Below are 22,321 nucleotides of genomic sequence, written 5' to 3'. Positions count from 1 at the left end.
AGTGTGTTTCATTTTAAAACTGTCTACTTATGTTACAACACGTGGCACAATGTCAAAATTGATGTCAAACAAAGTATACATGTAGCATGATTGGGTGAAAGATACTTCTGGGTTCCTATTTCTAGGCCTAAGAACTCTAAGCGGCGTGCAAGTAGCGACTGTGACTTATATATAAATAATGTAATGAGATATGATTAGATCATAATTTTTTTTTAAAAAAAACATCATTTTTATCCATTTTCATCCAATTTTATATTAAAAATTGTGAAATGACGAATAAACCCTTCTATTTAAAAATAATAATTAATTTTCTTTTAAAAAAAATGCAAATGAGTCCCAAATTAATTGTTAAAAATTAAAAAACATTTAATTTTCTTTATAAGAATTGGGAGCCCAATATGTTGGCAAAGCTAAGATTCTAATCGGGGATCCTTACAAGTGCTTTTCACTTGGATCCTGGACTTGTGGGATGATTCTCGACCACGGTTTATATGCAACAAGGATGTTTCCTTATTCGAGTGGGGGAAATTTATTAGTTGTTTGTTTTCCTTTTCTTTTATCTTTTTTTTTTCTTGGTTGATGTGGGTTCGGATAATGCTTTGTAGAGTTTCTTTTCTTGAATAACACGAACTATCACTCACAATTTCAAATGCCATTGGACATGTGAATTACAAGCATCGTGATTGAGAGATGAAAATTTAACTATAGGCAGAATTTATGCTTATTTTTCCGCTCTATAGATAATTTCGTCGATTACTATTTCCTTCACCCGCATCTCTGTATTGAGTTATAGAACTTGTGATTCTAATACTGTATATTTAGCATGTGTTTGGCCCCCATTCTTGCCAATCTTTTCCAACTTTTTTTCAAAAAACATGGGCCCCATGTCAGACAGCAAGGACAGCGTCCCTTACAAAAACCGAGGTCGCCTGCGAAAATGTTGCCAGTTGAGTAAGAAAAATGTTTTCTTTCCGTTTCTACCCTTTTCAATTGATTGTTGAATATTGGTAGAATTAAAAATAGTGGAGGGCAAAGATGTACATTTCCAATGCATCCTAGGGCAATTTAGTTCTATAGGCTCCACGGCATTATTCTTTCCTTGTCCATCGCTGACAAAAATCATGTGTAATGTAACGTGTTGTCAACCAGTTACTATAGGGAAATGAGATGAGTGAAAATCATTATAATGGGGCTCAAACAGGGGATTAGAGAAGCATGTGTTTATACAAGTGAAACTTTTCGAATATTCATATTTACAAATGTTGGTATTCATAGTAAAAAGATTTGTTCGATTTGTTGAGAAATTTAAAATGAAATCTCGAGAAGAACAAGAACACAGAGAATTTTTCACCCTTAAAGGGTTCGGATGTTCAATCACAAAGACCTATTCACCCGTTGAGCATCGACTAAACGATTAAACTTTAGATCCACTAAAATCTCCAAGAAATCATACAAATGTACGAAGAAATCACAGATTTCTTCGAGTTCTCCCTAGCCTCTCTTTTTCAAATATGGTAACAAAGAATCTTACTTACAGATCTTCTAAACAACTCTCAATACTCAATTACAAAGAAATCATCACAAAGATGAAGGTTACCATATTTTCAGAGAACCCTAGTTCACACACAGATGAACAATCGAGAGAGAAAGACTAATCATCTACCGAAAAAATGGAGCGTCCAACAATAAGTACTCAAACTAAACGTTGCAGATCAAGAGTTGCCAAGAAGCCACGTGTAGGGCAGAAAGCATCCCTTAAGAAAGGCAAAAATTGTTATACCGAAAGGCGTTTTTAATAGATGGGCCGGGTACTAAACCAGTTTAAAATGGTCCAGCCATTTAGAAATAGCCAGGCAGCCCAGATCTATAACAAACTCCACCTTGCTCAACTATTTTTTGTTTCAATTAATTGATCTAGAAGTCGCATTAGCTTCATTTGCTCCCAAAATCTGTAAAAACAAAAAAAAATAGAAATTAGTTTAAATTCAATACATGACTTAAGATTCTAATTTATCACTGATCGTCAATCTTATGTGATATTTAGAATCATTAAGCAATTTTTAAACTTGTTTAAATGGAGAATTTTGGTACCTAAATCAGAGGGATTATATTCTGTAGGGATTTTGACTAAAGAAATCATACCTTTTTCAACCATGTTCCTCACAAAGTGGAACTTTATGTCAACATTCTTTGTTCTATCATGATAAACTAGATTTCTACTGAGATATATAGCACTTTGGTTATCAGTAAATATTCTTACAGAATCATTTTGAAAACCAATTTCATTTAATAACCCTCTTAACCGCATACATTCTTTAACAGCATCACATGCAACAATATATTCTGCCTCTGTTGAAGATAATGCAACTAATTTTTACAGTTATGATTTCCAACTGATACAACTACCACACAAAATAAAAATATAGGATGAAGTAGACATTCTTTTGTCTAAGTCTCCAGCAAAATCCGAATCACAATAACCCTTCAGAATTATACATTCATTGCACATTTTAAAATTTATTCCCAAATGACATGATCCTTTCAGATATCTAAGCATCCATTTAACGGCTAACCAGTGGGTTTCACCTGGGTCTGCCATGAATCTACTCAAGATACTTATTCCATGAGCTAGGTCTGGTCTAGTGCATACCATAAGGTACATTATGGATCATATTGCATTAGCATATGAAACATTTTTCATTCTATCAATCTCATCTTTAGTTTTAGGTGACTGATCACATGATAATTTGAAATGATTTGCAAGAGGCAGGGATACAGATTTACATTCAAACATAGAAAACTTATCTAAATTTTTCTTCACATAATTTTCTTGTTTTAAACACAGCATGTAATTATTTCTGTCCCTTTCTATATCCATTCGTAGGATTCTTTTAGCATTTCCTAAATCTTTTATTTCAAATTCTTATTTCAGTTTAAACTTAACAGATTCTATTTCAGATTTATCATGGCAAGCAAGTAACATGTCATCGACATATAACGGCAGATAAATGGATTCAGGACCACTAGAACCCTTAAAGAAAAAACAGGAATCTTAATTACTTTCATAAAGCCCAAAGTTTTCACATAAGAGTAAAATTTTATATATCACTGCCTGGGAGCTTGCTTAAGTTCATAAAGTGATTTTTTTAGAAGACAAACCTGTTGGGTTTTTTATTTTACCTGGTACCCCTTTGGTTGATTCATGTATATTTTTTCATCAAGTTCACCATTAAGGAAAGTTGTCTTGACATCCCGTTGTTCTAATTCCCAGTTGAAATGTGCAATTAAAGCTAGGAGAATTCTAATTGAGGTGTACTTTGCAACTGGTGAAAAAATTTCATTGTAGTCCACACCTTCCTTTTAGGTAAAGACTTTCGCTACTCACATGGTTTTATACCTTTTATTTTCTGAATTAGAGTCGCCTTGTTTTATTTTGAAGATCCACTTATAATCAACTATTCTTTTATCCTTTGGTTTATTCACTAACACCCAAGTGTCATTTTTAATTAGGAAATTCATTTCATCATCCATAGCTTCCTTCCAAAACTTTGAGTCAGCACAACTAACAGCTTCTTCATAAGTGTTTGGTTCTGAATTCAAAGAATCCAGACCAGAAAATAAGGTGACAAATTCATCATTATTAAATCTGGTATATGGTATTCTATTTCTCCTCTCTCTATCTCTTGTTAGTTGATAATCAATAAGAGATGTATTTTCAGATTCAATATCAGGTTCAAGCTGATCAATTTCAGCTTGATCTCCACCTCAATTTGATCATTCTGATCATTAGGGCTTTCAATTTGATTTTTCAGAACAGTTTGCTTTATGATTATGGATTCATTTGACTTTGGTCCAGATGAGTTCAAGTATGGCATATCCTTTTCATTGAATATGACATTTCTACTTATGATGACTTTAAAGCCATTCTATTCCTTAACCCAAAGTCTATATCCTTTGGTTTCCTCTCCATAACTAAGAAAGACACATTTTTGTGATTTCGGTTCCAATTTTCCTTCATTTTGATGAGAATAGGCAGCACGGCCAAAAACTTTTAATTTTCTGTAATCTGGTATGGTTCCTGACCACAATTTTTCAGGTATCTGAAAATTAATAGCACTTGATGGACTTCTATTTATAAGATAGGTTGCAGTTTTGAGAGCTTCCCCCTAGAAAAATTTTGGTAAGCTAAAACTATGTAACATACACCTGACCTTTTCTAATAGGGTTCTATTCATTCTTTCAGCAACACCATTCTGTTGCAGGGTGTATGTCACAGTTCTGTGCCTTAATATACCATTGTCTTTACAAAAAGAATCAAATTCAGTATTACAAAATTCAAATCCATTGTCAGTTCTAAGTGCTTTAATTTTCTTGTTAGTTTGATTTTCAATCATTAACTTCCGTTGTTTAAAGATTTGAAAAGTATCAAATTTTTGTTTCAACAGGAAGGTCCAAGTTTTTCTTGAAAAGTCATCTACTATAAGTATATAAAATCTAAAGCCACTCAGTGTATTTACAGAGGCTTGTCCCGAGAGATCAGCATATAAATACTCTAATATACATGATGTTTTATGAATTCCAGGTTTGAAAGATTGTTTTTGGTGTTTTCCAAAAATACAGTTTTCACAAAAATCTAACTTTTCAATGTTATCCTTTCCAAAACAGCCAAGTTTATTCAAGAGAAGGAGACATTTTTCATAAATTTGGCCAAACCATTTATGCCAGATTAGAGACTGATTTGTTTTAGACTTTACAGCTATGGAAGTGGAACCTACAAGATGTTCACCAAAAATAGTGTAATTCCATGTGTCTTATGAGAGGTGACGACTTCCTCATTGTCGTCATTTACACTTATAAGCCCTTTATGGATCACAATGTTGTATTGGTCATCTAACTACCCTAGGGATATTATATTTCTTTTCAAATCAGGCACATATCTGATATTATTTAACTCAAGTAAATAGTTATTAGTTAACTTGAGTTTCAACTTTCTAATTCCTTTAATTTGACAACTCATGTCATTCCCCATCTGAATTTGACCTCCATTGAATTCAACAAATTCAGCAAACCACTCCTTAATAGGACACATGTGAAAAGTACATCCAGAATCAGGGACCTATTCATTCTGGTCTCTTTTTGGTGTGTTGGCAAGAACAACACCCTGAATGTCAAGTTCATTATTGCAGGCTAGAGCTGCAGAATATTTTGGTTTCTGAAATCTGCCCTTATTAGAGGAAGTGTAGTTACATACATTCTTCTTCTTATTTTGGCTTTGTTTCTCTTTTATATAGAGACCCTCACCAATTTTTATATCTTTGAACTTTGACTTTAGTTCAAGTTCCTTATTTCTTAGGGCAATAGTGATGATATCAACAGTAAGGTTTTCCCTCCCATATTCTAAAGCATTTTTAATATCTCTGTATCTTTCACTAAGTGAATTTAACAGGCCAACAGCCTGCTGATCATCTGAAATTTTCTCATCACAATTATCTAAATCTTAGATCAATTTTGTATATCTGTCAATATTTTTTTCTAAATTTAGAGTATTATTAAATCTGAAGTTATAAAAGTGCCTAAGCAAATAGCATTTCTTAGGCATAGTATTAGTTAAGTACAAAGACTCCAGTTTAGTCCATAAAGCCTGAGTATAAGTTGTTTCCCCGATCTTTCTAATCACACCATCAGAGAGGTGAAGGAATATAGTGCTCCAGGTTATTTCATCAAGTTCTTGCCTTCTATAGGCACTAATTTCAGCAGCCCAAGTACCATCTAAAGCCCCTGCACACCTCTGTTGTAATAATAATGCTCTCATTTTCTGACGCCAAAGGCTAAAATCTCCAATACCATTCCAAGTTTGGACTTCAAATTTTTGTACAGTAGACATATTGACAAATATACTCATAAAGTAATAGTTGTACAATACACAAGATGAATGCAAGTAGTTTGTACAATGCAATTGCAGTGAATAAAGGCAGTACAAAATAGATGATGTTTATTTTGTTACTTATCATACAATTATCGAAGATTACAGAGAATCAGATTATATTTAATACAAAAGTTAATTTGAATTTGGTCTAAGAAGTTATAACCTTGGGGTTCACTGCTTCCTTAGATTTCCAGATCCTCAAGGGTTCTTAGACAAATGAAAGCAATGGCAAGTTACTGACCTTAATGACCTTGTTCAAGATTAACCGAAGAAAAGTTTCAGAATTAAGAAAGGTGCTTCAGAGGATACCAGAATTTGAAATCTCAAGATTTCAGAGTGAAAGAACAATCAAATTACCTGAATTTATCCAAGAATGCCAGCTCAGGTCAGCTAGACAACGAGTCACAGAGACTCAGTAGCACTCAGTGGTGAGTCAGTAGCACTCGGCAAGGAATTGAAACGAGCAGACTCAACTCGACAAGACTCAGTATGAGTTAAGACACAAAGTTACCAAAACTCAACAAAGATAACAGATCTGATCGAGTCAAGTACGAGTTTTGAGATTTAAGAGTTGTTTTCAATAGATTTTGGTTACAAACCCTAGTGTAACGAATATGGAGAAACAAATTCCCCAAGAAGGCAAACTGATTTAAAAAATAAACCAACCAACAGTTGGATCTTTGTAGATCGGGAGTAAAAAATCGGGAAGGTTTCTAGACAAGGATTTTAGTAGAATTTAAAAAAACTTTTCGAAACCCGTTCTGATACCACTTGTTGGTATTCATAGTAAAAAGATTTGTTCGATTTGTTGAGAAATTTAAAATAAAATTTCGAGAAGAACAAGAACACAGAGAATTTTTCACCCTTAAAGGGTCCGGTTGTTCGGTCACAAAGACCTACTCACCCGTTGAGTATCGACTAAGCGATTAAGCTCTAGATCCACTAAAATCTCCAAGAAATCATACAAATGTACGAAGAAATCACATATTTCTTCGAGTTCTCTCTAGCCTCTCTTTTTCAAATATGGTAACAAAGAATCTTACTCACAGATCTTCTAAACAACTCTCAATACTCAATTATAGAGAAAGTTGATCTCCTCTTTTTGCAATGCTCCCATTGTTGATCATCACAAAGATAAAGGTTACCAAATTTTCAGAGAACCCTAGTTCACACACAGATAGAACAATCGAGAGAGAAAGACTAATCATCTACCGAAAAAATGGAGTGTCCAACAATAAGTACTCAGACTAAACGTTGCAGATCAAGGGTTGCCAATAAGCCACGTGTACGACAGAAAGCATCCCTTAAAAGGGTACTAAACCAGCTTAAAAGTCGTTATTCCGAAAGGAGTTTTTAATAGATGGGCTGGGTACTAAACCAGCTTAAAAGGGCCCAGCCATTTAGAAATAGCGAGGCAACCCAGATTTATAACGAAAAAGTTAGATTAGATGAACATAAAAAGTATTAATCCTTTTCGATCTTTGTGTTAACTAAAATTTGAACTTTGACTCTGGAATTCGCTTATGATTAGCATCTGAATAGATCTTCTTATATGGCCCAATTAAAAGTATCGAGCCATCGAAGTACATGTGAATACATATTCCGTAAATTTTACTAGTCGTAGACTCGGCCAAAGTTCCAGCTCATTGAGCGTGACAAACTAATTAGACTCGAAGTTCCATCATGTTCGCCATATACCCAATGTACTTTATATTCATTAGCCTATGCTATATGATTTAAGTTATGACTGAGAAAAAGACACTGTATCTAGATGTTATGAGCTCATTTTGGGCCTATTAGCAAGGTTGTTTATAAAATTGTGTGGGACCCAAATAACATTATTTTGTTTAAGAGAGAAGAAATTCAAACCCGTAAATAGAATTGAACTTACATAAAGATGCCCCGTTATGGATTAAGCCTAATCTCAAATACGAGAGCAATAATGAAACGAACAAAAAGCAACAAGAAATACAGAAATTTATAATAGTCTACGTCACTGCGGCTCTTCCTTGACCTCGCCATGAAGGTCAATCTCGGCCGAGTGGATATATAAGTGAACAATATAATTAAATTTTACATAGTCCAACACTCGAGGGGTGGTTGAATGTGACAAACTCATTGTCGGAGAAGACTCGTAAGGATATCTGTATCAATAACACTGATGTCTCTTGATGCCAGAAGTTCAGAAAGTCTCTCACTTAGACCATCAACATCTTTGTGCAGCTTCTTAATATAATTGCATGTCTCCTTCAGTATCTTTGATGCTGACACCTATTAATAAATACAAATTTTAGCACTAATCTTCGACACTTGAAAGTACCTTAATTGCAAGTGCTTTCTCGAATAAGGTTGTAGGTAATAAGATTCACTAGTTATACTCCGAAAATTGGCTATTCCCATCAAAGATATTCTTTTCTTCCCTTCAGTAAAGAATGACATTTAATAATTATAGTTTTAAAATAGACGTAAAATGCCTAGTTTATTCATGCATCAAACCTTCCACGATGCATTTTTATGCACAAGTGTAAACTTAACAGTAATTGTTATATAATCTACTGCATTGATGTCTTCGAATTGCATGTTCGATACACATTATTAGAATTCTTCTTTTTCTTTGTTAACATTGTCGGGTACCGTCGAATTCATGTGATGTAAAATGCCGAATGCTGAAAACTTCAATAAAAGTATATTAAAAAAAAAGCTATAAGTAAAGTAAGAGCTAACCCTTGTTTTGCACCTTGAACTAGAATCTGGCAACAGAACCTGCAATTTCAAGATGAGTTCATTAATCTCATCTTCTGTAAATCTTGTTCTCCTGCTAGACATGATGATTTTGAGCTATAAAAGCACACACTAACTATACGATAACTGCAATCAAGAATCGGTGGGAAGCTGAAAGGAGAGCAATGGGGCACTTAAAAAGGAAGTGAAGGGCGTGAGGTAGTTAGAAAAGGACACAAATGCAAGCAGTTGTCTCACTTTATTGTATCACTGGGCCCACAATTTTTTGGACATTTTCCCGTAGAAAGCCCATTGTGTAATGAATTTTCCCAGCTTAGTTTCAACCACTGTACATAGAGAAATCCTCTGATTGGACAGGTGTCTGCAACTGATTTGCTTTGTATCACTAACAAAGATGTAAACAAGTCACCTGAATGATACCTTGTTTTTCTCAGTTAATTAGGATTGGGCTGTTGGGGTTTGGTCTTCTTGTCTGTAGCATTGCTATTTTTTGTTTAGGAAATTTTAAGGGGTCTGAGTTCTTCTAAAGAGAAGATGTATCAAGGTTTCAGTTTGTCTACCAAAAGTGTATCATCTAGTTGTTTGCAAGCATCATCCACATTTTGGACTTCTTCATTAGTGAAATTAATACTTGTTTTAGTGATATTGACAAGGTATGCATATCGAGATGGATATGGTTTCTTTTAGCCGTCTCTAACTTCATATTTTGGCCAAATATTTATTTTAACCCTAAAAAATAGACTGGATAACTGACAAACCATCATTCAAATTTGGATAATGTTGTGTGTACAGGAAGGATTTCACAGAATCTCTTCAGAACACACACAGCAGATGAGTCCCCATGTAGGACCCACCTCATAAAAAATAAAAATAAACTGGCGGGGGGGGGGGGGGGGGGGGGGGGTAGTGAAATTTTTATTTGAAATATTGGTTATTTTGATAGAATAAAAAGTTTTTTATTTTTAATTTTTTTTAATGATTCTCAATATCTAATATAGTAAATCTATTTATAAATTGTCGAATTTAACCTATTGAGATGTGCAGAAACAATATTTTTTTATCATTCTCAATAATCGATATTGAGTATTAACGTACATAAATTGTTGCCTTATATTCAAAGTACATCTTGTTATAATTAGAAATATAAGAATATCTCTAATGCATTCTATCAATTTCTGTATATGTAGATGTAATCCAAGTTGAAAGATATTTGATTTATGTACGTAGCATTAATATTTTAATGAATAAACATTCGGAGTCTATGATTGTGTCTCCAATGCGTCCTATCAAGCTACAATTCAAAATGCTATCTACTATCTAGTTGTCTTCTATTGACATGAAAGAAAAACAAAACTACATTCTAAATCTGCAATAGAAATATAAATCTTGCTCTATGCCTCCGTCTAATAGAGCTTTTGGTTCTAAGAGAAACTCGTAATAATTTCTATTTTTTTGCCATATCAACCTGGAATATGTGTTAACAATGTTTACCATTCATTTTACAATTATGCTTGTTATACCTTGCTGGATGACAGCAATTTAGATCGCCTGCATAAGTATCGAAATCTTGACCATTGATTGAAAAATGAGTTGTTGAAATTAATGTATAAAAATTTGTCAACTCACATGATTAGTGGTGGCAATGCTCGACCCTTAAACACACGAGCTCGACTTGTGACAAGCTCAGCTCATGCTCAATGGGCGAGCTCATGATTTCATGAGCCTTAAGTCGAGCTGAGCTCACAAACTCAATATATATATATATATATATTTTGGAAAATTTTCAAACTTTTTCTTCACATTTTTAACGAGCTCGTGAACTTTTGACTTGTGGCCGCTCGTGAGCTCGACGAGTATATATATATATATATATATATTTTGGAAAATTTTCAAACTTTTTCTTCACATTTTTAACGAGCTCGTGAACTTTTGACTTGTGGCCGCTCGTGAGCTCGACGAGTATATATATATATATATATATATTTTGGAAAATTTTCAAACTTTTTCTTCACATTTTTAACGAGCTCGTGAACTTTTGACTTGTGGCCGCTCGTGAGCTCGACGAGTATATATATATATATATATATTTTGGAAAATTTTCAAACTTTTTCTTCACATTTTTAACGAGCTCGTGAACTTTTGACTTGTGGCCGCTCGTGAGCTCGACGAGTCGAACCTTGCTCGGCTCGTGGAATCCCACCCCTGCTCGACTTGGGCTCGGGCTCGTCAAATGATGAATCACTCGACCCATTTGACATTCCAAATGACGAGTTCGAGCCACCCACGAGTCGAGCTTTAATAAGCCGACGTCGACTCTACTCGTTTGACATCCCCACACATGATGTCAAAAAAGATGGTAAACTTATGTAGTATGATTGATTCATTTAAGGGGTATTTTAAAAAATATCTAATTTTATGGGTGTCAATTGAAAAATGTCCAATTTTTAATTTAGCACTAAATTTTCTATTATATCCTTAATGAAAAAAAGAAACAATTTATTTATTTTTTCAATTTGTTGCGTATTTCGAGAAGTAGCTTCCATGAAAAGCTATATTAAAATAATGTTATCGACATTTCAGATATCATTCTCAATATTTAAATTTCGTTTATATTTTAAAAGTACACATATCAAATCACAATATTAAATGTTCTCGACATTTCAAATATTGTTATTGACATTTTAAATATCTAGAATAACATTTCATTACGAACATGACATTTCTCTACACTAGAAATGTAATTATTGACTTTTTGTGTCAATGAGAAAAATAGCATTAATTGTGATTTGACATGTGCACTTTAAAAATAAATATGGCCGGTTATGTGTCAAAAAATTATTGGTCAATAAATTTTTTGCAAAAATGTTTATTTCTTGTAGTGAAATTAATACTTGTTTTAGTGATATTGACAAGGTATGCATATCGAGATGGATATGGTTTCTTTTAGCCGTCTCTAACTTTATATTTTGGCCAAATATTTATTTTAACCCTAAAAAATAGACTGGATAACTGACAAACCATCATTCAAATTTGGATAATGTTGTGTGTACAGGAAGGATTTCACAGAATTTCATGAAGATATTTTGGTCCAAAATATTTGAAAGTGGACATTTTTACAAAGATTTGTGAAAGTGGACATTCTGACAAATGGACGGACATTTCAAATAATTTCCTCCTCATTTAAGGCATTTGAAGATGCTTCAACTGATGAATAGTGACAATGTTTGTCAGGTTTATGTGATTGGATGGTTCAATCATTCAACTGTCTAATCCAAATCCGTGAAAGAGACTAATGAGAAAGAATTGGAAAACGGAAATTTTCTGCATATGTTAACAGTGAAGAAGCTGCACATGAAATACTTGAAATATTTGGTCCACACTTTCTATATTGTCAGACAAGTTTTGCGTGGGCTAGGAACTAATCCAATATGAATTCAAATTTCTCACAATGTTTCATTGCAAACAAAACTACATTCTAAATCTGCAATAGAAATATAAATCTTGCTCTATGCCTCCGTCTAATAGAGCTTTTGGTTCTAAGAGAAACTCGTAATAATTTCTATTTTTTTGCCATATCAACCTGGAATATGTGTTAACAATGTTTACCATTCATTTTACAATTATGCTTGTTATACCTTGCTGGATGACAGCAATTTAGATCGCCTGCATAAGTATCGAAATCTTGACCATTGATTGAAAAATGAGTTGTTGAAATTAATGTATAAAAATTTGTCAACTCACATGATTAGTGGTGGCAATGCTCGACCCTTAAACACACGAGCTCGACTTGTGACAAGCTCAGCTCATGCTCAATGGGCGAGCTCATGATTTCATGAGCCTTAAGTCGAGCTGAGCTCACAAACTCAATATATATATATATATATATTTTGGAAAATTTTCAAACTTTTTCTTCACATTTTTAACGAGCTCGTGAACTTTTGACTTGTGGCCGCTCGTGAGCTCGACGAGTATATATATATATATATATATATTTTGGAAAATTTTCAAACTTTTTCTTCACATTTTTAACGAGCTCGTGAACTTTTGACTTGTGGCCGCTCGTGAGCTCGACGAGTATATATATATATATATATATATTTTGGAAAATTTTCAAACTTTTTCTTCACATTTTTAACGAGCTCGTGAACTTTTGACTTGTGGCCGCTCGTGAGCTCGACGAGTATATATATATATATATATATATTTTGGAAAATTTTCAAACTTTTTCTTCACATTTTTAACGAGCTCGTGAACTTTTGACTTGTGGCCGCTCGTGAGCTCGACGAGTCGAACCTTGCTCGGCTCGTGGAATCCCACCCCTGCTCGACTTGGGCTCGGGCTCGTCAAATGATGAATCACTCGACCCATTTGACATTCCAAATGACGAGTTCGAGCCACCCACGAGTCGAGCTTTAATAAGCCGACGTCGACTCTACTCGTTTGACATCCCCACACATGATGTCAAAAAAGATGGTAAACTTATGTAGTATGATTGATTCATTTAAGGGGTATTTTAAAAAACATCTAATTTTATGGGTGTCAATTGAAAAATGTCCAATTTTTAATTTAGCACTAAATTTTCTATTATATCCTTAATGAAAAAAAGAAACAATTTATTTATTTTTTCAATTTGTTGCGTATTTCGAGAAGTAGCTTCCATGAAAAGCTACATTAAAATAATGTTATCGACATTTCAGATATCATTCTCAATATTTAAATTTCGTTTATATTTTAAAAGTACACATATCAAATCACAATATTAAATGTTCTCGACATTTCAAATATTGTTATTGACATTTTAAATATCTAGAATAACATTTCATTACGAACATGACATTTCTCTACACTAGAAATGTAATTATTGACTTTTTGTGTCAATGAGAAAAATAGCATTAATTGTGATTTGACATGTGCACTTTAAAAATAAATATGGCCGGTTATGTGTCAAAAAATTATTGGTCAATAAATTTTTTGCAAAAATGTTTATTTCTTGTCTTTGTGTGAAATCATAAATTATTCATGAAGATATTTTGGTCCAAAATATTTGAAAGTGGACATTTTTACAAAGATTTGTGAAAGTGGACATTCTGACAAATGGACGGACATTTCAAATAATTTCCTCCTCATTTAAGGCATTTGAAGATGCTTCAACTGATGAATAGTGACAATGTTTGTCAGGTTTATGTGATTGGATGGTTCAATCATTCAACTGTCTAATCCAAATCCGTGAAAGAGACTAATGAGAAAGAATTGGAAAACGGAAATTTTCTGCATATGTTAACAGTGAAGAAGCTGCACATGAAATACTTGAAATATTTGGTCCACACTTTCTATATTGTCAGACAAGTTTTGCGTGGGCTAGGAACTAATCCAATATGAATTCAAATTTCTCACAATGTTTCATTGCTTTCATGGCCCCCATAAGAATTAATTTTTACTTTGTATATTTGTCCTGACGTAGGGTTCGATGTTAATTTGATTAATTATATGAAAAGTGCTTATTAAACGATTTTGGCGTAATCCAACGTTCAAAATTGCAACAAAGAATGAGAGGAGTAACGTGAAATTAGTGAAAAAAAACGACCTCTAATCAAGCTTTAATTTCATGGTAAGATTTAGAGAGATTTTAAAGTAAAGACGAATAATTTAAACAAAACATACATACGGGGTGTTCGATTCCATTTTTCTTATCATATATTTTTCAATTTCTTTTCAATAACATATTCTTTATTAAAATAATATTATACGCAAATCAAAATTTTTTTTCCTTTTTCTAACCACAAATTTCCATTAATCTACTATTCCAAAATATATTTTTCAAAAAAAAAACATGGCTAAAACACACCCATAGATGGAGAATTAAACTCTAAAAAAAGGAGGAAAAATCAAAACTCTCCTTTTGTATATTTTACAAGAATTACATTAATATCTAGCAATAAGTACTTTGAGATTTTATTTGGATCCCTTAATATTGGAACTCATTGAAAATCATTTCAAATTTGAATGTTAAAATTCATAATCTGGATTTCGAAAAGACAAAATAGTAAAATTTATTAATAATCATCAGATAAGATGACTTTTAAAATACATTTACGTTGCATCTAAACAAAAAATAATAATAATAATAATAATAATAATAATAATAATAATAATAATAATAATAAGTAAATAAATAAATAAATAAATAATTGACTTAGTTCAACACACTATCATCAATGGCAAAATGTTGCCTATCATTACAAGCTTGTATACAAGCTACACTATCAATGGCACTTAGTCATGTAATTCAAATAGTGTTCTAAGTTGTTTGATCGAACAATAAGTATGGAATCATTGAGCAGTCAGGTTTGAAAATATGGAGAATTATAAACCTTAATTCTATACCACTAAGAGCAATGTAAATGCAAGAAGAAATAGAAACACAAAAACATCTAAGAATTATAGAGTTTTGCCTCAATGCGATTACGTCATCTTTCATAATTATATTAATTCACTATGATAAATAGAAGTTTACAAGAGAATCGCACACTATATTTTTTCTAACTCTCTTTTGTTGATGATCAAATAAATCCAATGAAGGCTCCCTATTTTTAAAAAATTAGGGCTTAATTAAGATCAACGAAGCAATAATAATTAAGCTCCACACTTAACTTAACAGATAAGGACATTCATGAGCAACATAAATATAATTATTTTTATTTTCAATAGAGAAATTATTGGCATGACATACATTTTATGATAGAGATGAGACAAAATAGGAGTTTTATATTTTTCCTTTTATTTACTCTTTATTATATTTTTAATGACTTTTTGCCTTGGTATCATCGAATAACATATACTTGTGTTGTACCAATCAAGGGATAATTTTATTGCTTAATGCAGTAGTCATGATAGAACAAGGCGTGCATTTTTTAAGATGATTAATTAATGTCATTTTTCATAATCTTATCTCAACTTTATTTAATGCGAAATCCTTTTCCCGAGAGTAGGTTTCTGACGCCAATTAATTAGTAATTATGAGTAAAATATAAATCAACAATATTAATTACAAATTAAACAATTACAAGAATAGAAAAATATCAATAAATTGATCCCTCAACATGACTCGTCCCTCTTTATAGTTCCATTAAATTGCTTTTGAGTTGAGTTAATGAGCAAAGAACTTTACGCATCCAGTCATTTTCGTCTATTTTGAATTGTGATTGATGCAATCAAAGTGGGATTAAATAACAACGAAAATTTTATGTTCATAAAATTTAATTTCTATTCTTCTTTGCAAAATTTGTTTATATCATTGTCGAGATACAACTGTGTTAGTAATTAAGCAATTTGTTTTATTCATGAATATGAATGCATCATTTTGAGTTGATGGGAAATCTAATAATTGGGTTTTGGCTCTATTCACCAACCAAGAAAATTGGACCCTGAATTTTCGGTGTGCATTCTTATTAATTTGTTGTTATTAGAAATGGATGCACTTCACATTTCTCATTTTTTAAGCGCACAACAAAAAGTTGTACCAAAATTCAGCTATGTCATGTTGATGTTTCATGATGAAAACTATCACGTGGGTCGGTGGGTGTCGACAGTTGAACTATTGGGACATTATAATCCTTCTAAGTATTGTTGAGTTGATCGAATATTTTATAGATACATGAACTTGAGTTATACACAGCACAACTCAAAGTTTGTGCTGGGAAAAAATCGTCGGGGGATGTGACCATAAGGATTTGGCCTATTTTTAATTATTTTTTTGTATAAAAATACTAAAATTGAATATGAATGCAAATTTTACTCATTTCTTCTCTCTCTTTTTTTCTGTGACACTTTTTTCCCAACCCTAACTTCTACAATTTTTGCTTAAATTTCTTCAGATTTTCTCGAAATTTCCATCGAATTAAACCAAAATCCACCAGTTCTTTTTAATAATTTAACCTTGGCCGCTGCCTGCTGCTAATTTTTCCCACTTTCAACAGATATTTTGTCCCATTTTGCCATTGAGAAATTTGGTTTTGATTGTTTTGAAATCTACCCATCTAAATATTATTCTTCTTTCTTTTTCTCTGTCCAAATGTCCACCATGCAATCTATGAACCCTAGGCATGGAGCTGTATCTTGCTCGACTGGGCATCTTCAATTTAACTAAAATTTACATTTGCAGAATTCCTAGAAATGGAAACTGCCAAAATGAATTGAAGAAACAAGCGGTAACGAATTTATTTATTTATTTTTTTCCCTTAAAAATTGGAATTCATAATAGAAGTCACCAAAACCGATTGAGAGACGACTTTGAATTTTGAAGATTAGAAACCTTTTGAGAAGTAAGATGAATTGAGGGTTCAGATTTGGAAATGACTTTCATCTTGTTTGGCAAACTCGAAGGGTTTATACCCACATTGACACTGACTTTGTAACTTCTTTGTTCATGTAAATATATATTTTTGTGTTAAATGATAACATACTTTTGCTCTTTTGTCCTTTTCGTTTTTGAAACACAAACATACTTCTTTTTTGTTGAAAACTTGAATTTTTATTATTAAAAAAAAAAAAGAGAGAGAAATGAAATATTCTTCATGAATTTTACTTATTTTTCATCCCCTAATACTTTAGCTAAAAATATGGGTAAGTTTATGAAGTAGTGGAATTTTTAAAAAGAACAATCATGCTACACAAATATAATGGTTGACATAGTATTTAACATAATGTCCCATTGAAACACAATCAATTTTTTTCATCAAATCACATTATGCCAACCAACGGCGAATCCAAGATCGAAGTCCAGTTAGGACGGGTTAATCGTTGACCGTCGACTATCGAACTAAGGGGATTGATCGTTGACCATCAACGATCGTAATAGTCCGATCGTTTAATGAAATTTGGTTACATAATATTAAAAGTTATTCAATATATATAAATGAACTAAAACGTAAAATCGTATACATATGAAAATATACTTTAATACAACCCAAAATAGTAAAAAATATACGATACAACCTTATACAGTTACTCTGTAACTGTAAAATTAGACAACTGCATTCTACGAGGTCTCATGATTTGAAAACTTTGTAATTTTGCCTCATTCTCAAGTTTTTTAAAAATAGCTTTCTCCACGTGAACCACTGAATTGTCATTCAACCAGTCATCTCCCATTTTGTTACACAAATTACTCTTAATTAGATTATAGCAGAAAATACTCTTTCAATACTTGCAGTTGCCACACGTAATATCAAAGCTAAGGTGAGCAGCCTATATACCAATGGAAAATAACAGGAACTTCTAGTTTCAACCAACTTCTGAGCTACACAAGATATGCTATTGAGATTAAAGAAAGTTTCGTCCATTCTCACAAGCAAAAGAAATTTATCAAGTTGATGTCTAAGTAATAAAAACTCTTCACTATTGAAATCCTAAAGGATAGAACTAAGTAAGACATAGTAATTTATCCTCATCAAAGCTGCAAATGAATCTCTGGGACTTAAACATGAAATGCAAGTAAAGAGCTCAGTAATTGTTTCTGGAAAATGATCATTCAACTCTTGCAAGATTGAGTCTATCGCGTGACAATATAAATCAACATAAAAGCGATGAAAATAAGTCACCTGCTGAGCTACACGCCTAGGTCGATCTTTCACTACTACAGTATCCTCCATATTGGGCACTAAAATATGTCTATCAACACAAAACTCAATTACCCTACTCAGCAAAGTATCCCAACCATTCTCTTTCATGTTCTGCAATGCACACTTACACAAATGAAATAACCTCATAGCATTCTAAATATCTTGATCATTTTTCTGTAAGGCTTGCAAAAGGTCGTCTGTAACTGTAAGAATTTCAAACATAAAGTGGAAACTGAACACAAACTCAAAATCTTACATAATGTTCATCTGTCTTACAGTCGAAGAATTTTTATCTGAATGTACGCCATCTTCTGATATATTTTCAAGAACATCTATGATAGTATTAAACATATTAATGAAATGAGTAATTGTCAGTAGATGTGAGCCCACATCTAGTATTATCTGGGCGTGCCAAACTCATTTCTTGAAACTGACGACTTCCACCAGTAAGTTTCCCAATATTAAGCTTCTCCAGAATATTAGTTTGATAATTTATTCGAAGAGCATCTACACGCTTACATGATGTACCAAGCAAATTCACAATAATAGCAAGTATGTCGAAAAAATCACCAAGCATACAATTCCTACGTGCCACAGATACAATTGTCAATTGAAGCTGGTGAGCAAAGCAATGAACATACATAGCACGTGGGTTCTCTCTTAGAATTAAAGCTTTCAACCCATTGAACTCACCTGACATATTACTTGCTCTATTATAGTCTTGACCTCTCAAGCTAGATATGCTCAACCCATGTGTAGAAAACATTGCATTAATGACATCCTTCAGTGATTGGGCACAATTATCAGTCACATGGGACATACCCAAAAAAGCTCTTTCACTTGCCCACTTTTGTCAATAAACCTCAAAACAACTGTCATTTGTTCTTTCATAGAATTATCACGAGCCTCATCAACCAAAATTGAAAACAAAGAATCACGTGTCTCATTGATAATAGCCCTTGTCGTCTCTATGTCACAACAATTAACCAAATTCTTTTGGATGGTTGGTGAAGTCATTTGGTCATTTTCAGGAGCATTACTAAATAATACTTCTTTAATTTCCTTACAACGAGCTACATACCAGTTCAGTAACTCAATTAGATTTCCTCCATTAAGAGACTCTTTCGATTCATCATGACCACAAAATGACAATCCTTGCATCAAGAGGAGTCTGGTACAATCTATCACTACAGTCAACCTGGTCTTATAACTTTGTTGTTAACTACTACTTTGACTATAAATAACATAGAAGATACTTTGCTTTTGATTCATCAAGTTGATACACTTTGCAAAAGCTTGATTATGAGCACTATCAAAGAGATCGACATGATCTTTTAATGTCTTTTTCTGCTTCCAATCTCTAAAGCCGGTCTTAGTAAATACATGTCAACCCCCTTGACCGCCTCTATCGAGGTTGAACAAGTTGCAATGCAAACAATACGCCGCATTCTTTTCTATCCTATATTCCAACCAATAAAATTAGGAGAACCATTCTTTTTGAAAACATTTATTATCATTCTCCATCAATTTTCTTGGAAAATCACGTCCATATGGTTGACAAGGACCCTTCTCTAAGTATGACATCCTAAAATCATCTCTGATGTTAGGATCATATGACTCGATAGGGGGGGCGTATCCCTGGATCATATACAAGATCATCCACATTGAATTGAGCCTAAGACTTCTTTGTGTTATTGAATAACTCTTGTGCTCGACTAGAATTAGTGGCGGGACTAGTCGCACAACTAGAAGTAGAAGAATTGGGTATGGACTTTTGTTTTGGTTAAAAAAATCGTTCCATAATCTACAAAATGCCTCAATTTATTTTTCAATTACAAAACATAAATTACTAATCATAAATCACATTTCGCAAACATAATTTCGTAAATATAAATTCCCAAATCATTAATCATTCCTCATCAAAACATAAATTACTTATCATAAATCACAATTCGTAAATATAATTTCGTAAACATAAATTCTCATATCAATAATCATAACTCATAAAACGTAAATTACTTATCATAATTCATAAATCACAATTCACAATTTTTTAATTCCCAAATGAATAAATCATAACATATTTAACAGTAAGTCACTGACCTTAGGAAGGAATCCTTTGGCATTAATATTGGCTCCAACCAAAGAATTTGCTCGCCAAGTGGACAAAGAATTATGTGATTCTGCTCCAAATTTAGACACTTTATCAGTGTCTTTGGGGGGATGCCAATTTCATGCCAAATTGATACTCTTAAACATGGTGTTGACCAGTTAGCACATACAAATTACAACACAATAAAATTAAATTTGCCAATTTAATAGTTAGCACTTAGCACATACAAACAGGAGTAGGGGCGACCAGCAAAGGAAGAAGTGTCTCGTCACTCTCATGTGCAGGTACAGACCTCTTTTCTTGTTCATTACAGTGAACAAATTTGGGTAAAACAAGTCAAAAGAGAAAGCGTTAGACCAAGACTAATACGAACCTCTGTACTTGCTAATTAAATACATAATACAAATTTGGGGGAAAAAATCCATTTCTAATTAAAGACATAATGTCACAAATTCATAATAGACATTGAAAACAATTTGGCGAACTTATAATTACACGTGACAGAATCGGGATTCACCAAAAAAAAAAACCCCCTTAAATCCAAAACTTCGAGAGAAATTTTTCATTATTTAAGTACCATACAAAATTAACCTATTAAATAAACACACAAAGATAGATAATACAAGAATATAAGAATCGACCATATGACCAGGGACGAATCGGCGGTCCTGCACCGGCGTGTCTCGTGTGCAGCCAGTGCAAGGCAGGGGCGAACAATAGCGAAGGAAGAATTGAAGAAATCGGAAAAGGAGAAATGGTATCAGTTGATTTGGGCATTTGATTCAATTTTATTTGCTAATTGGACTTTGATAAATTGGATTATTTTCATTTAATAATTGGGCTAACAATAAGAGGCCCAAGATTTGAAGCCCTACCCAAACAAAAATAAAAATAAAAATGGCCCTCTTCTCTTCGTCTTCCTTCATTCTCCAGAGAGGCAGAGACATAGGCTCCGGTACTTATGCAACTGGCGCTAATCGGCAGCTTTGAAGATTTTGACGGAGCCAGTATGGGCAGTCAAGCCCCTCGCCGAGTGCTGGCTCTGTGCCTGATGCCAACACACATTATGTCATTTTATCTGTCACACACTTCTCGCACATCAGTATTATTCTAAAATACCTGAACCTTAAATTTGAAATTACAAAAAGACTAATATAGAACATTTATATATTTTTCTCAGCGATTGATTATTCATAAAAGTAATAAACTGATAATTATTGTAAAATAATGAAATAATTATTGATGATTATTTAGTATTATCATGATACATAAATAAGTCTTATCTAATGTAAAAGATCTATTTCTTTCCAATCATAACTCTTATTTTGAACCCTATAAATATAGAGTATTGGTTAATAATACATATAAGGCTATTGGCTTTTTCTTTATTTTATTTTATTTTCTCTATTTTATAAAACATTATCAACATGATTCATCTACAAAAAGTAGTATTGTCTTTCTTTGTACATGCATGGTTGTTTCAAATTTACAGAAATCAATTTAGTAGAATATGTTTTTTAATTATTTCAATTTATGCTGCACTTCATCAAAATAAGTAAAACTTAGTGACGTGCTTAATTTTACTCCTAAATTAATTGTGCTAGGGTCATTCAGATTGTAATATAATATGTTGAAAGTGGCCCAATTCTATTTATGCCGAACTCAGTTTCGGAATACATGCATCCACTTTCGGTAATTGTGTCCTTTGGTTTTGAATTGAGTATACATACATACATACATACATACATACGCACACGCTAGTTTTGTGCAGCAATCCATTTGGTACATTCCAAAATCTTTTTTCTTTTTTTTTTTCTTTTTTTTTTTAAAGTTTGGTGTATTTGATTGTCATAATGTAATTGCTCAATAATTATGAAATTTGCTCTTTGTATTTTGTATTTTGTTTTGTTTTTTTGTTTT

The 22,321-nt window shown here is 32.7% G+C and overlaps 2 protein-coding genes and 1 long non-coding RNA gene across 3 annotated transcripts; all 3 read right to left on the bottom strand.

The window, feature by feature from the left end:
* Positions 1-7,813: 7,813 nt before the first annotated feature.
* On the bottom strand, positions 7,814-8,812 carry LOC111366554 (transcription factor ILI3-like). The gene is made up of 2 exons (XM_022987290.1): positions 8,651-8,812; positions 7,814-8,197 (listed from the first exon to the last, which is right to left on the bottom strand). The coding sequence occupies exons 1-2, from the start codon at positions 8,750-8,752 to the stop codon at positions 8,042-8,044; spliced, it is 258 nt and encodes an 85-aa protein (XP_022843058.1). The 5' UTR covers positions 8,753-8,812; the 3' UTR covers positions 7,814-8,041.
* A 9,029-nt stretch (positions 8,813-17,841) lies between these two features.
* LOC111366946 lies at positions 17,842-19,953 on the bottom strand. Its single transcript, XM_022987626.1, has 6 exons — positions 19,778-19,953; positions 19,111-19,486; positions 18,679-19,069; positions 18,565-18,620; positions 18,268-18,399; positions 17,842-18,075 (listed from the first exon to the last, which is right to left on the bottom strand). The coding sequence occupies exons 1-6, from the start codon at positions 19,951-19,953 to the stop codon at positions 17,842-17,844; spliced, it is 1,365 nt and encodes a 454-aa protein (XP_022843394.1).
* A 296-nt stretch (positions 19,954-20,249) lies between these two features.
* On the bottom strand, positions 20,250-21,271 carry LOC111368037. The gene is made up of 2 exons (XR_002697940.1): positions 20,629-21,271; positions 20,250-20,471 (listed from the first exon to the last, which is right to left on the bottom strand). It is a non-coding gene; the product is annotated as an uncharacterized LOC111368037 (long non-coding RNA).
* Between the last annotated feature and the right edge of the window lie 1,050 nt (positions 21,272-22,321).

The sequence above is a fragment of the Olea europaea genome, chromosome 18 (genome assembly GCF_002742605.1).
Source record: "Olea europaea var. sylvestris chromosome 18, O_europaea_v1, whole genome shotgun sequence".
In the NCBI taxonomy this organism is placed as follows: domain Eukaryota; kingdom Viridiplantae; phylum Streptophyta; class Magnoliopsida; order Lamiales; family Oleaceae; genus Olea; species Olea europaea.
Note: the sequence above shows the minus strand (reverse complement) of the source record. Positions and strands in the feature narration are given on the sequence as shown.